The following is a 14,433-nucleotide window of genomic DNA, read 5'->3' on the forward strand; positions in this document are numbered from 1 at the left end:
AGAGCTCTACACTATAAATACTGAGCAGAATGATATCCATTTTCCTGGAAATACCATTTGAAATACCAAAATACCCCAAAATGTCTGCCCTTCTAGCCTACCCCTTTACTGACCTAAATGCTGCCCTCCGTCTTGGAGCACTCACACATATTGCACATGTGCACTCACACATATTGCACATCTTCAGGGGCCCTAAAGGAAAGGAAAGGAGGCAGCAGCCCCTGCCGCTGATGCCAGTGCCTCCTAGGCACTCCCCCAATTTTGCTCCCACCCACTTGTCAGATACATTATTAGGGAAAGATAGGAAAGAGGTCGTAGAGAAGGAGATGAAGACTGAAGCTAAAATGTTGTCCTCAGAAAGCAGATTAACAGTAAATAATTTTCTTTCTTTCCCCTTCCACCTGTCCTTATCCCTTTCCTTTTTCAGTGAAGTGTTGTTTTTCATTCGTTCTAAAATTGAACTAAAAGCTGCTGTGTCACAGGCTAATAAAAATGCACTAATTTTCCAAACTTGGTTACAAATACAAAAAAGGTATGTCAGTTTTACACTACAAAAATGGCAAAAGGACACCAATAGCTAATATTAAAAAAAAAAAAGTAACATTAGAAAAGCAAAATATATGCATGTATTACCTGCATAAGTTCAAATATTTCTTTCTTTGTGCTTTTAGGCTCCAAAAAGAATCCATACGGATAAGAACACTTAAGAATGCGGCGAGTTTTTAGAAGCTCTTGCACTGCATCTTCAATGAATGTGGTATCAGGACAGCCTCCCTCAGCTGTAAGATGAAACAAGCATTGTGCAAATATTTTCCTGCTGATGTCAGCATTTATTTTAGGGTAAGAGTTTTCACCAAAATAAAATTTATGTGCATGTCAGTTTAATATTTTTCAAGTAAACAGCAGCAGGTTCTCAATGACTACACAGTGTTCTTACTAAAAGAAGTAAGCACAGAGTATTAGCTTCTCCCTTACTAATGCTACTTTCTCCTTGAGTCTTTGGAATAGGTAAGATTTACTGTACATTTAGCTTTCATCCACTGCTTATGAATTCTAGTACCGGAGGGATCACATCACACAGCAGACTGATTTGAGCTCTATCAAAAAAAAAAAAGTTTAGCCATAAAAGAGTTGATTTGATCTCAAATCAAATTCATAGATCACAGCAAATACTTACTTCCACTGAGAGCTTTACTCAACTGCTCCATCTTTTCTTTGGCTGTTTTTAGAAGGCGCTGTTCTAACTAGAAAAAGAAAATAAATAAAATACAGTAAGATAATTATTTCTGGATTAATAAAATAGAAACAAAAATCAGTAAAAATGGCTTGACCCACACCTGGTAGCTAAGTTCGTGGTTCTTAAATCTTGTGTAATAGTGCATAAACCTATCAAGCTCTTGAAATCTTCTATGCTTCTTTTCAGCCTGGAAAATAATGCGGAAACAAAAGAAACCAGGATAAATCTTATGATTTAATTTAGCAATCACCATTAGATATAATTACATAACCAACTGTTTCTATTCCCACTACCCATGAAGTATTGTACACAATGCTGATGAGTGCCATGTAAGTAAAGAGACAAATATAATTTTTGAAATTCACAAGTCTGCAAATACCGTAGCCAAAGAGTTGATGCACTGTGTGCGCATGCTATTTAAGCAGACTTTCCAAATGCCAGAATTAAGGCATCTCTTCTGTAGTGCACAGCAGCTAATTACAGTACCAGCACACCCATTTCACAAAAGGAAACCATGACACAGAGAAGTAAAATGATTTGAGTAAAGGCACCAGTGGTTGTTACCAAAGCCAAAAGCAGAATCAAATCTTATGTTTCTATCCACAAATAAGCAGTGTTTTCTTTCTGTCTCTTGGATATATTTAAGGTTGTATTTTTCCATTTAGAACTCGGTTTTGGAAGAATTTTGATGAAACTTAACCTAAATAGAAAATTGCAGCCTTAGCACTATTTTTCAAACACACATATTCATTTCTTACCTCTACTGTCATCTCCTTGGACTGTTCCTCTACATGTTGAATAACCTCATAGCGAGTGCATCTGTAGTAGCCTCCAGTGGAAGAGCTGTGCTTTTTCCATTCTTCTAAGCATATCCAGCAAAAGTCATATTTGCACTTCAGAAAAAAAAGGAACAAGGGGGAAAAAAAGAAGTTGATACATTGTAGATTTGGAGTTATGCATCATTATTGCTCCCTGAACAACTGAACTAACATCATCCTGAGTGTGCTTATGGTCAAAAAAAATTTTTGAGGAGTCTCTTTCCTATTTTACCTACTACAGAAGACCTGGGTTATCAAACCATGTCAGTCATAATTTTTGTTCCTTGGATCACAAGATTGTGTTGGCTCTACAAGTTAAGTTTTAAGTGGATGAAATAAATCAAATGATAAATACAGCTGATCAGGCCTGTTTTTTTGTTATTGTTTTAAAGAAAGACAGTCCCATTTTTTAAGCGACACAGAAACTGTTCATGAGAAAGAGTGAATTTTTTCCTAATATCACTTTAAAAAATGTGATTACTGGTATTTTTGTCATGTGGTGTTCCTGAAGCAAAATATTAATAACAACTCCTAAAGCAAGAGAGAAGAAACGAGAACATAAGCTTTGAAGAGTGATTACTTCAAGGTGAGCCTTTTCTGCATTGACTGAGTAGAGAGCTTTCAAAATAGGTAACACCTGACAAGGAGATCTGACTTATACAGGCTTCTCTGCATCAGAGAAGATCAAACTGTATTAAATACTCTCAACTCAGCACTGAGTTCTCAGCTAGTTTATTTCAAAATAATTGGAAGCTATTTATGGATGGATGGGCAAAAGACTTTACGACTTGGTGAATCCTGTTTATTTTATCTGTTTTACAGATGAGCAAAGAAAAATCCCGAAAAAACAAAGCAAACATTTACATTAATTAATATGAAGCCATTAATATTATTATTGGAATTTGATAAATTAATTTGCATTTTTTCTCTCTTTGATAAGTTTAACCTTTCCAGGAATACCTAGTCCATACCAGATGTGTTTATCAGTAGTTGTTTTATACAATCGGTTAGATATATTGCAGGAAGAAATGAAATCTAATTCTTGCATTGTACCTTTGCTAATTGTGTCTCACCAGCAGTGCTGATTTTCTTCTAAAAAGCAATGCAGACTAGGGTATTTCTTCTTGTTATTGTGCTGTACCTTCTTTATTCCTAAACATTTTTTTGAAGCTGCTTGCTTATAAAAAATGGTAAGATGAGTGCTGAGAATGAAGCATGAGAATAATTGTGTATAAAAGTGTTAAGTGTGTAACACTCTATCATTTGCCTATCATTCAAAACCACTCATATTCAATATAAGAAAAAATTCATTACAAAATATTCAAAATACAGTATGAAACAAGTTGTTTCACAAGCAACAAACTAATAAAGCTTGCCTTCCTATTAATTTATGTCTATATGCTCCCACTGCAATAATCTCACCTCTCCCAAATTATCTGCCTCCATGACCACTCCATTATATATATCTTCTAATCTCTCCCATCTCCAAAAGCCTCCTCAAAACCCCAGTATTCACCCAGTGTTCCTAGATGCTCCTCCGATGTCTCAGTCTCATTAAACTTTCAAAACCACACCATCTGTTTCTACACATCTCCCAAAAGCCTGAGCTCTGTTTTATGTGCTTTTATGATCACCTAGTCATGCAGCAGCACCGCCTAGGCTTAAAAATCACATCTGCTGCATGGCTACTCTCTGAACCAAGCAGAAGAGGTAATTGCTAAGCAGGCAACTGCTGAGTAGGTATTTCAGCCTCTCTCTTGGTGGCAGTACAAATTAAGTCTCTGCACCATACAGCTACCAAGTTTCATGAAACTTGCACTAATTTAATACCCATGAACCCCCTCCTGTTCCTTCGTATCTGGTTCAAAGTACCCAGAAGGTTAAAAAGGTACTACAGCTAGGGGAGTGAGAGAGCAGGACTACCTAAGTCTTGTCTCCTTAGAAACTGGGCTCATAAAACAGTAAGATGCCTGCGTAAGTATAGAAATGTGATTTTATGAGTAAAGAGTATCCTCCTCTACACCGAGGTACATGCTAGCTTCTAAGAGGCAGTCGTAGCTCATCATGGAGGCTTGAGCCGGCTGCAGCAAAGGCAGAAGCACCATCACAGACTCTTACTTCAGTGGAGGAAGAGACAAGCGAGGTGACCGCTATACCTTGTGTCTGAGCCCTGCAATGAGCTTGAGGATACCCTTCCTCTCCTTCCTCACTAGGTTGAGGGAAGGCAGCTTCTGTTTGCAGAGATTTCTCCACCACAAAAGGAATCTGAGCGTTTTAAGAACACTTTAAGCTGTTTATTGAGGCACAGCATCAAAGAAGAAAAGAGAACTGTGGTTGTCAGCCAGTGCCTCAGAATGGTACTGAATTAAATTATCTACATTCAACAGTGTTTAATGGCCAAAGTCTTCTCCAGCCTGAAGCCATACTTTTGTTCGATTGAGATGAGCTCAGTGGCAAAAGCTGCAACAAACATACCTTTTACAGGTTTTAGCACTATGGAATTTATGAGCTCTTTTGAAAATCATTTAAGAAAAAAACCAACCAAAATAGCAAACTTGGCATAAACCAAAGTGGAGGAGAATCTGTTCTCTGCTGCCACAGACGAAACCAAAGAAACGACACCAAAACCAGCCCTGACCTTCAAGTCACATCACAGAGAGAATATGTGATGACATTATAAACAAAATGGGATCTGCATAGCAATGGAGAGAGACTAACACATTTCCAGAAAAATAAAGAGAATTACTTTCTACATCTCTTAGCTTTTTATTGGAGGCCAACTATGTCAAGTGTGTGCTACTTTCTTATTTTTAATGATGCTCCTTGAAGCATCATTAGCTGTAATTATATAAGATATCTAAATATGCTGCTTTTAACTAATTTGAGAGAAAAAGCATTCTCAAATTATCCTAAACTCATGGCAAAAAATATTTTTTCTATTTCGGTAGCATAGTGTAAACTCATGACTAAATTTTTGGCTGCTGTCACCAATAAGTTTCTTTTGGAATTAGTCTTTGCTGTCTTTTCCTTCCTACTGATCAATTCCTGTTTACAGTTTTCCATTTAAAACTTCTCTGTTTTGTTTCTATGTTAGAGAAATAATGCAAAAGAAAAATGCAGTAAGGCAAAACCTTCATCACAGCTTACAATTCCTTAAAATGTTTCATCTTATGTCAATTTAAAATGTTCTTTCTCTTCTACATTATTAATGATGATTAAACTACCAATTATTTCTGTTTCCTTAAATTTCATACTGTATTGCCAGTAATTCTTAGGTGTTTATGAAATTTCGATCATTAGAGTGTTCACCTGCCAGCCAAACAGATTTCACTAAATATGAAATGTTTTCTAAATACATGTAACCCACCATTTGTCAATTATCTAATTCTTGCAACAGGTTCCATTAGATCTCAGGCATGACGTTCAGAGGTTTTGGAAGTCTGTGCTCCTAAAACGTATACATGACATACACAACCTGAATTATGATTTCACAACAAGTTATATGAAGGGTCTTTCTTACCTTTGCACATTGCATGTGATTGCAGCCCTCATTCTTCTGAATTGGAGATTTGCAGTTGGCACATGGTTTGGAGTTCGTTAGTAACCACAGGCAGTTGGCAGCATCTTCATATGCCTCACTCACTCCCACAACTTTTTGAGGGTGACAGGAGGATATGGAGCATGCAAAAACAGAGAAGTTGAAATTGTACTTGTGTAATCTTTTGTGAAAATCAGATTAGGAAAGATATAGGTTTACCTGTTTCTTGACAGAATATCGTAATTCGTCACTATATATTTCTCACATATATAAATATATACATTTTCTAATCTATACATATAATATATAATATTATTACACATATTATTTCTATATATTTCCACACATATATTTCTATACAAATTTATATATATTATATATGACATATATAATATATAAATAAGCACATACATATATGAGAAAAATTGGCATAGTTTGACAAAGTATGGTGTATTTTGCCTCTTTATAAAGTTTTCTGTGCTTTCCAGAATATTTATAACATATTATGGAAAGGCTCTGAACTGTGGTAACCAAGTTAAGTTAGTATTTATTCAAATTACTGTTAATCTTTAATTTTTTTGTTTCTGTTGACCAAGAAAATGTCTGTCCTGTGTAAACCCAACCTTTATTAGTTTTCTCAGTAAAAGTTATTTATCATTAAGCCATTCCCCACAATTGCCTTGCAATTCACCCTCAACCTTACTATTATCACCACCTGTTGGCTTGAATTAGTTTTAAAGGACACAAACAACTGCATGAACACCACTCAAACAGAAGTTGAGACTGGGCTAAAAGATTTTAAATTGACCAGGACAAATAAACTCATATTCAGGAATAAATCAATTAATTAATGAAACAAAGCTGTAAGAGGAAGGCAAAAGAGTTTTGTATGCCCTGACTGAACCACATGCGGATTTATAGGGAGGAATGGTTTAAAGAGAACAGTCTACCACTAGTGCTGCCTAATAGGCAGTTAAAGTGTGAAGCAGCCTCTCATTCAAGGGTTTAATTTTCTTCCCCTTTTACCCTATTTTTCAACCAATGTAGAGTTTTTAATTAATGCAATGAAAAAATCCCTCTAAAACCAAAAGATGACAACAACAGCAAAAAAAATTAATTCCCCCCAAGCATGACTCTTACGTTCTTCTGGTTTCATTTCAGATATTTTCTGTAGCCAGTCCTTCCAGGTTTGGCAGTCACAAGGTTCATGTGCTTCACCAAGACATTCCCTGAAAACGAAGGTGTATACACAATAACTTATCATTTAGAGATTTAGAATTAAAGTTAAAATTGGTTCATGCTAAAAAACATGGAAACTTATCAAGACACGCTCAAACTTTAATTAAGTCAGGAAGATAAAAAGCCATTCAATTAGCATTATTTTAAAATACTCTTAGGCTACTTGCTTACAAGCATGATGTCCATAATTAAGATTAATAAAGAATTTAAATGAGACAGGAAAGGAAAACAGCTTTTTAAAAATACAATCTGAAATAAATCATCTGGTTTGCAGTTTGTTTGAGTTATGCCCGGGTACTATTTTAGTGCCACAAAAAGTGCTAGTATAGCTTCTGTGATAAAGCTAAACCAGAATAAAGAGATTATCCAAAACTAGGTAGTTTGCTATAGCTGAAATGCATTTCATGTAGAATTACTTGCATCTATTCAGTTGTAATAATTAATCTTTAACTAGATTCAAGCTTTCAATCTAGAACAAGATGGATCTTGTTGAGATGATGCAAGATGGATCTTTAAAGCTTGATCTAGCCCTTCAGCACCAGCATTAAGTATTTATGGATGTTTACTGTTTCCACCATAGTCTCTTAAATGGGGGCTTTAACTTAGTTACATGGACATAGCGGAGAAATGAGTCCCTTGAGCTTCTCTTGAAGTTACTACTAGCTTTAAGGATGGCAATCACTACTACACAGGGGCAGATATATGGCTTCCAGAAGGTGCTTGGGGGTAGATGTGTCAACATGGACTCCAGATTTATAATTACTCCCTTTTTTACTGGAAAGGCAGCAAATAGCCTCAGACATCTGCCACATCAAACAAAACAATTCAGAGGGAGTATATTTCAGATGGGCACCAGCTGCATCAGAGCACACGCAAGTTTTCTGCAGATCCAATGGTGAACTGCTTTCTGCAGTGCAGATTCAGAAACTACCTCAATACTCTTCTGATCGCTCTTGTCCACATCTTAAGCAGGAACGCAGGAAGAAAGAAAAGGTTACGGCAACAGTTTTTCACTTTTTTCTCACTAGCTAGTCTGCTATCAAACAAGCTTAAATTTACTACACAAAGACCTCTGGTTTGGAGATACTTAAGATTTGTAGCTGGAAAAGATTGTACTGGAATGAATAACTAGCCTGTAATAAGGCAATCACAGCCCTGGTTGAAAACCAACACCTTTCACTTCTGTGGGACAGTAGTACACTTCAATCATTGACTTCAGGAGAGCCAAGACCTCTCACACAGTATTTGTTCCCAGAAAGGATGGAAATTAGCAAAAATTAACTTTAACAAAATCAGTTGTAAGTTAAAAGCTGATAGTAAATCTATTACTGGGGGGGGAGAAAGGTTGTGTCTTTGATGTTTTCAAATGTGTAAATGTATGGATTTTTAATGAAGTGCAATCATATATATACCATGTATCTGTATATAGATCTATATCTATATGATAGTCACAACAGAGTGTTAAAGAACAACTTCTCACGGAAGAAGTTCTTTCCTCAGCCCACCCCAAAACAAGGATTTTTATACTGGCATACCATTTCACTAGAGTAAGAGCATTGAACCTATCGCTCATAAAAATTTTTATGAAACAAAGTTGTATTTTGGATAGAACCATAGAATCATTAAGGTTGGAAAAGACCTCTAGGATCATCTAGTCCAACCATGAACCCGACCCAACAAAAGACAGGGAGTCTTTTGCAATAGATTCCTTGACAGCACTGAATGAAGGGAACTAATGCCAAAGGGCTGTGACAACAGCATTAGCCTCCCCAGACTGCCTTCCTCAATACTCAGCAGGATCATTTATTTGAAGGTGCAGTACATACTTAACAAAATTGTAGCAAGTTTCAACAAGTTAAAATACATGGAAAGGCTAAAAGCATCGTCCAAGAAGAATGTGGTTCTGGATTTTCTTTCCCCTCATGATAATATCTGTATCATATAATGAATTTTGAATCAAAACAGCAAAACACTCTTGTAACTTATAATTGGCTTCCCAAGTGCACCTGAAGAGATGTCTCTCCCACAGAATGAGACTCTCCCCCTTGTCTCCATCTAGAATGAAATGAGCGAGGACTTACGGTGCAAAACTAAGTGTGCACTGCCTGCTATGACTACTTTCCAGAAGTGTCTGCTCGCTGCAATTCCTTGTGCTTCTGAAACAGCACGAAGGGGTTCTAATACGTTGAACGTAGCTGATGATACCCAGATGTAGCATTTGTGCACAGTTTTCATTTGCACTACATTTAAATATCTCAGAATGTTTTTTCAGAAAGGGAATAGAATTTTGTGTTTGTCACAAGAGATTACATTTTGTTGAAGGCACTGTTAGTGGCGGATAATGAAAAATAAGTAAATTCTAAGGAACTCTGTATTTAAGAGGAACATTCCTACTTCCACATTAAAAAAAAAAAAAAGAAGGAAATTGCTCAATAGACTCAAGAGAATTTTCTTGCTTTTATGAGCAGGAAGGCTACAGACCCGAAAAAAGCATGTGATTATCTAGGGGTTGGTTGGGGTTTTCTGATACATAAATTCCAAAGAATCTCGTACTAAATGCAGTATCAATTGCTATTATAATGTCTAAGCTGTAGATTACCTGGGTAAAACTTGGAGAACTGACGTAAGTATGGAACTGTGGGATATGTTGATTGAACTTTAAAGATTTAAAGGAAGCTGCCTTTAAGCATACAGTAATGATGAAAACCCTCTGAACTGAGAATACCCTTTCTTTTTCTCCAGAGGAACTCATTCATGCAGGGGGTTTTGTACCGTAAAACTAGTATGTCTGTTCTCAGCAAATGGTTCTGATTTATAGTACTGCAGAACGCTTTGGTTGCTAGCAGAACTTTCTTGCCATTGCTGAAACTCTTCATTCACTTTTGTGGGGATGAAAAAAGGCCTTGGAAAGGCCTTCCTAGACATTTTGCTGCTAGAACAAGGTCTTTTTCAAGACCTTAACTGTATATGCTTGTGCAGTATCTCAAAGCATTAACATAAAAAGAACATTCAGAAATATTATCAGGCAACATAAAGAAGACATTTCGCATAAAAATTAGGCACTCAGAGGACATTTTCACACTCAGAGGACATTCTGGGGAGCTAGTACATTCAGCCCATGTAAAGGAAGGAAAAGCTGCCAATATCTGAAGGACCGTGTCAATATTACATGAAAGTGGTCTCAAGCTCTGTCCTTTGGGTTAACAGAAAAATTGATTCTCTGTCTGCAATCAGAAGCAAGGATGAGAGGATGGTACCTTCTTGTGGAATAGTACTAAGGTATGTTATATGTTCACATTTTCTGGTTTCTTTCCACAGGATTTGTTTCTTTCAGAGTTCTCCATCCATTGTGAACAACCTCTTCCCAAGAAGTTCTGTTTTCTGGCTTTTGTGGTTGTTTCATTATGTCTACTTTCCTCTTGTTCCTTCTTCCTTTGCATTCATATGGGGAAAGAACTAAGATCAGAAGCATCTTTCATTAAAAGTCTTACGATATTTGGAATCAAGCAGATTATTCAGGAACTCTTGTTCTTGCATCATGGTTTCCATTGAAAAATGAAAAGAAGGATTACTCAGCTTGTCTGAATGTCTACACTTTGGTTGACCCTTTTTGATTTTCCAACAGCGAAAAGGATGTCCCACTACAATAGTCATAAATTGTCAGTCTGATAATTTCAAGGAACTAGGAAAGGGCTTTGCTCTGCACTTCACAAAAATATCCCACCACTTTTTTGCTTTTGTTGATACTGCTGTTGTCCTTTCCTTGGAAGTGCTGAAGACAGGCAATCTCAGGGATGTTTTTTAAATATCTTACAGCTTTTTACTCCTTCTTGAGCTTGTATTCATCTTAAGACTCAACAGAAGATAACATAAAGAAAAAGTGCTGATCCTAAAGTGAAACAATTATTGGAGTGATCCTGCAAACAGAATAGCTATGTACGAAGCAAAAGGTCCTTCACAGCCCTGTTTAAACTCCAGCTTCTTTGATGTGATTCTACCAAAATTCAGAAAGAGCTAAAACTTGCTGATTTTCTGTGCTACAATTCAGAATGTGCCATGTTTCAACTATACTACAACTATCCAGAGCAGACACAAAACTCCCTCCACCAATATCCCGCTTCTCCTCTGTCCCCTCAGAACAGAACATCACAACACTCCATACTGCTGTTTTACACCTAACAGAGCCAATAGTGAGTAAGACAGTATTATAAACCTTTGCTGTGCTCCAAAATACTAAAATATTTGTGCACATGAGGTTATTTAGTGCGTGGATACACGATAGTACAGTCATATACCATCCCATGCAAATTTTTGTTGAACGCTTGGTGCTAAGTGGGACTTTTTAATTAATCCCTGGAATAGCAGTGACTGTGAGTTTATGTAGCTGTAGATAAGTTTCCAGTACTAACCAGCAGAAAAGATGTCCTTTTCCACAATCTACAGCAGGGGCTTTTAGCATAGGGAAGCTAAGTGTATCTGATCCTGTTGAATTTGATCCTTGTCTTGTTAGCCTTACTGCTCTTTCACAGCCCGCTATAGGACACCATTTAATAGCAGGATTATTTTCAACAAAGGCCTGGAGGAAAAAAAAAAAGGAAAAAAGGAAAACATTTTACCACATAAGATCAGATTTCATCACTGATATAAAACAATCTATATTCATAATCTTCCTTTGAAGGACCAAAGCCAAAAAGCATAAGGGCAATCTTGTAGCTACTTTGATAGGCTTTTAAAAATAGTTATAAAAAGGGAATCATTTAATCTCCACCTTAAAATGGTTGTTTTTTTCTTTTTTGAAATAACAACAGTACTCCAGACTTATGCTAAATGCAAATGACTTACATCCCAAACAATATGTTCAATGTGTGCAAATCAATTCCCTTGTGATATGGCTTACTGTAAACTTCTACTATATATGCACTGGCAATACACTCATTAACAGAACTGACTCTCATAGTTGAAAAGAATTAAAAGCTTACTGATTAAAACAAAAATCCCATAATATATCCCACCTGCAATAAACTTGAGATCAGAACTAGACTAACTCAGGAATTTACCTCCAATCTTTTTTTCGTTAATGTAGCAGGCCTTCTTTTGTAAAACTTACATCTAATAAATGAGGAGGAAAAGGAAATTTCACTACTTTGCTTCAAACCTATGCTGATCACCAGCCACTTGAAATATGAAGATGTAAAAGATTAATCAGATCTGGTCATTTAATTTGCATCTTCCTGTGTAAGACACTGTTACTGTGTATTAAAGAGACTTGTCACACAGAGAAAGTATTGTATTGTAAACAAAAAAATATTTCTCTACTTTCTTTTGCCCTGCCACCACTGATAAAGTAGCACATTATCTCAAAGACTAGTTCATTACTACACTAGTATAAAAGAAAAAAGGTGAATTAAAAGATTGCTTTTAAAAACAAGTTGCAATGATGGCAATAAACATTAAAAAAATCAAAGAGGAAAACCAAATCAAGGTTTTCCTACTTCTCTTCCTATATATAGCAATCATACCAAGCATTGGATGGAAAAAAAAATTAAGTAATTCACTGGTACTAATGAATTTTTAAAATGGAAACAGGTACTATTCCTGAATGTAAACAGTCTCTTGGTAATAAAAATAATCCAAAAGCTCTTAAAAGTTTTAGATTGCCAACACAAACAAGTCTGGCTGATTAAAAGCTACATATCACCTGTTACGAACATTAGTTTGATCAAAACATTTTATTAATACTGCATTAAGTTACACATTACGGAAGTATTGCATTTGTGCTTAAGGAATAAATATAATGTTCTTTCTTTTTCTCAGTGTTATATCAAACATTGATATTACGGCATATAAGACAGCCAATAATTCAGTGTACATATTATTTTATGAACTTCTACTTGGAAAATTACAGATATATTGCAGCATTTCACATAGAAGTTGTAAGTTATTTTTTATAAAATGAAATACAGTTCAAGAGTACAGGAACAGTTTGATAATTTACCTTAATGTCAAATTGAAGGTATCTTTTGTCCATCTCCTTGGAAACCACACTTTCTATGATGTCGACAGGCACAAGCTGGAAACAATCATATGCTGGGCAAAAAATGTTGTGAGCTTCACCCTCCTGAATTTTCAGATTCAAAAATCTGCCAGAATTTTGTCAATCAGTATTTGTGAATAAAAAGTAAAAATTAAAAGGCTGCTGAATACTTTATACTAGGTTCACAGATATTCACATTAATAATTTTTAAACAAAGAATAGGAAGTATCCCTTTCTGCTCAAAAGGGCTACAGATTTGATGAACAGCATAATTAAAAAAAAATAAAAGAACACTGTCATGGTTCAAAAGTGAGCACCATCAGCTATGCTTAGCCCTGTGTGTTTGTGATTTCCATCCTTGCCATTTATCAGAGACAGCTATGCAATGTTTAATTAAACTGAGCATTACTTCTGACTTAAATCAGAAATGGGACATGTAAGTGTAATTAATCTAGGAAATAATTAATTTGATATGCAATTAATTTTTACAACTGTGCTACTCAAAACAGGTCTGCTCTTGGAAACAAATTTCTAAATGGAGACCTTTATAGTCCCTAAGCACTAGAATGCAAGACAGAACGAGCTCAGAAATCTGCTGAAAGCTGGACTTTAACTCACAGTGCACAATGTTGCTTAGCTTAAAAGCTGTTATTTATTAATCGGATATCAAGGATGATACTCATCTCATCTAACTTTAATCATCTAAAGGACAGGCAGCTATTGTAAGTTAGTCACCTGGGATCCTTTAATAGTTAAGGTAGAGAAACTTGCCAATTCACTCCATCTTAGATTCGTATCTTAGAATGGGATAACTCAGTCCTGGCTATGCTCTGAGTAACTGAGAAATGGCTGGCTCAGAAAGATGAATCCCACCCTAGATATGCCACCACCAACACTTGCTTGACATTGAACTGTAGCTCTGAGTGCGTGCACAAATTGCAGTACACATAGTCCAGCACCCAAATTAGAAGCATCATGTCAAGCCAGTGATCTCTTGGTAACTTCTACATCACTGCGTAACAATTTGCAAGACAACAGAAGCATGACTATTACTTTTCTTGCCACTGAAAAGAGTTGCCTTCTAAATGCTCGTATAGAAGAGAAAGTGCTCTTCCTTAACATAGGAGGAATGGGTTCATATAAATTGGGCTGATCTGCAGTAGGACTAGCTGTGCTGATATGACGCTATAACAAGACACTATAGTGGTACAGTTCAAGTAGTACAATCTCCTGAATGGGGACAAAGATGAATATAAAGGCACTGCATACAGATATAATTATTCCTGGGAAGTATGATTAAAATTTATGCTAGCATAATTATCCATGTCTGAGTTTTTTACTAGCACGACTATTTTGACATTTAAAAAAATTATGTAGTAATGAAAGCATTACACTAGTAGAACTTCTAAGCTAAATCTACTCCTCAGTTATTAATCCTCAACATAAGAAAGCATTTTAATTGCTTTTCTGACTGGAAATGGATTTACAATGCCTAAGTTTAGCGTGCTAAACTAAGAGATGGAATTAAGCATGTGCTTAATTTAGAAAGTGTAAACCCCAACACCGC

The 14,433-nt window shown here is 36.0% G+C and overlaps 1 protein-coding gene across 4 annotated transcripts in view; it reads right to left on the minus strand.

Moving 5' to 3' along the window:
* The window catches only part of ANKIB1 (ankyrin repeat and IBR domain containing 1), a 97,356-nt gene that overhangs the window by 9,204 nt on the left and 73,719 nt on the right, over nt 1-14,433 (minus strand). For all 4 annotated transcript variants that reach the window (XM_072854279.1, XM_072854276.1, XM_072854280.1 and 1 more), the window contains exons 8-15: nt 12,828-12,972; nt 11,242-11,408; nt 6,734-6,822; nt 5,576-5,706; nt 1,996-2,130; nt 1,338-1,424; nt 1,178-1,244; nt 634-779 (exon numbers count right to left, since the gene is read on the minus strand). In XM_072854279.1, coding sequence (XP_072710380.1) covers nt 634-779; nt 1,178-1,244; nt 1,338-1,424; nt 1,996-2,130; nt 5,576-5,706; nt 6,734-6,822; nt 11,242-11,408; nt 12,828-12,972 — 967 coding nt within the window. The remainder of the gene's footprint in view (nt 1-633; nt 780-1,177; nt 1,245-1,337; nt 1,425-1,995; nt 2,131-5,575; nt 5,707-6,733; nt 6,823-11,241; nt 11,409-12,827; nt 12,973-14,433) is intronic.

This window comes from Ciconia boyciana, chromosome 2 (genome assembly GCF_034638445.1).
Source record: "Ciconia boyciana chromosome 2, ASM3463844v1, whole genome shotgun sequence".
Lineage (NCBI taxonomy): Eukaryota > Metazoa > Chordata > Aves > Ciconiiformes > Ciconiidae > Ciconia > Ciconia boyciana.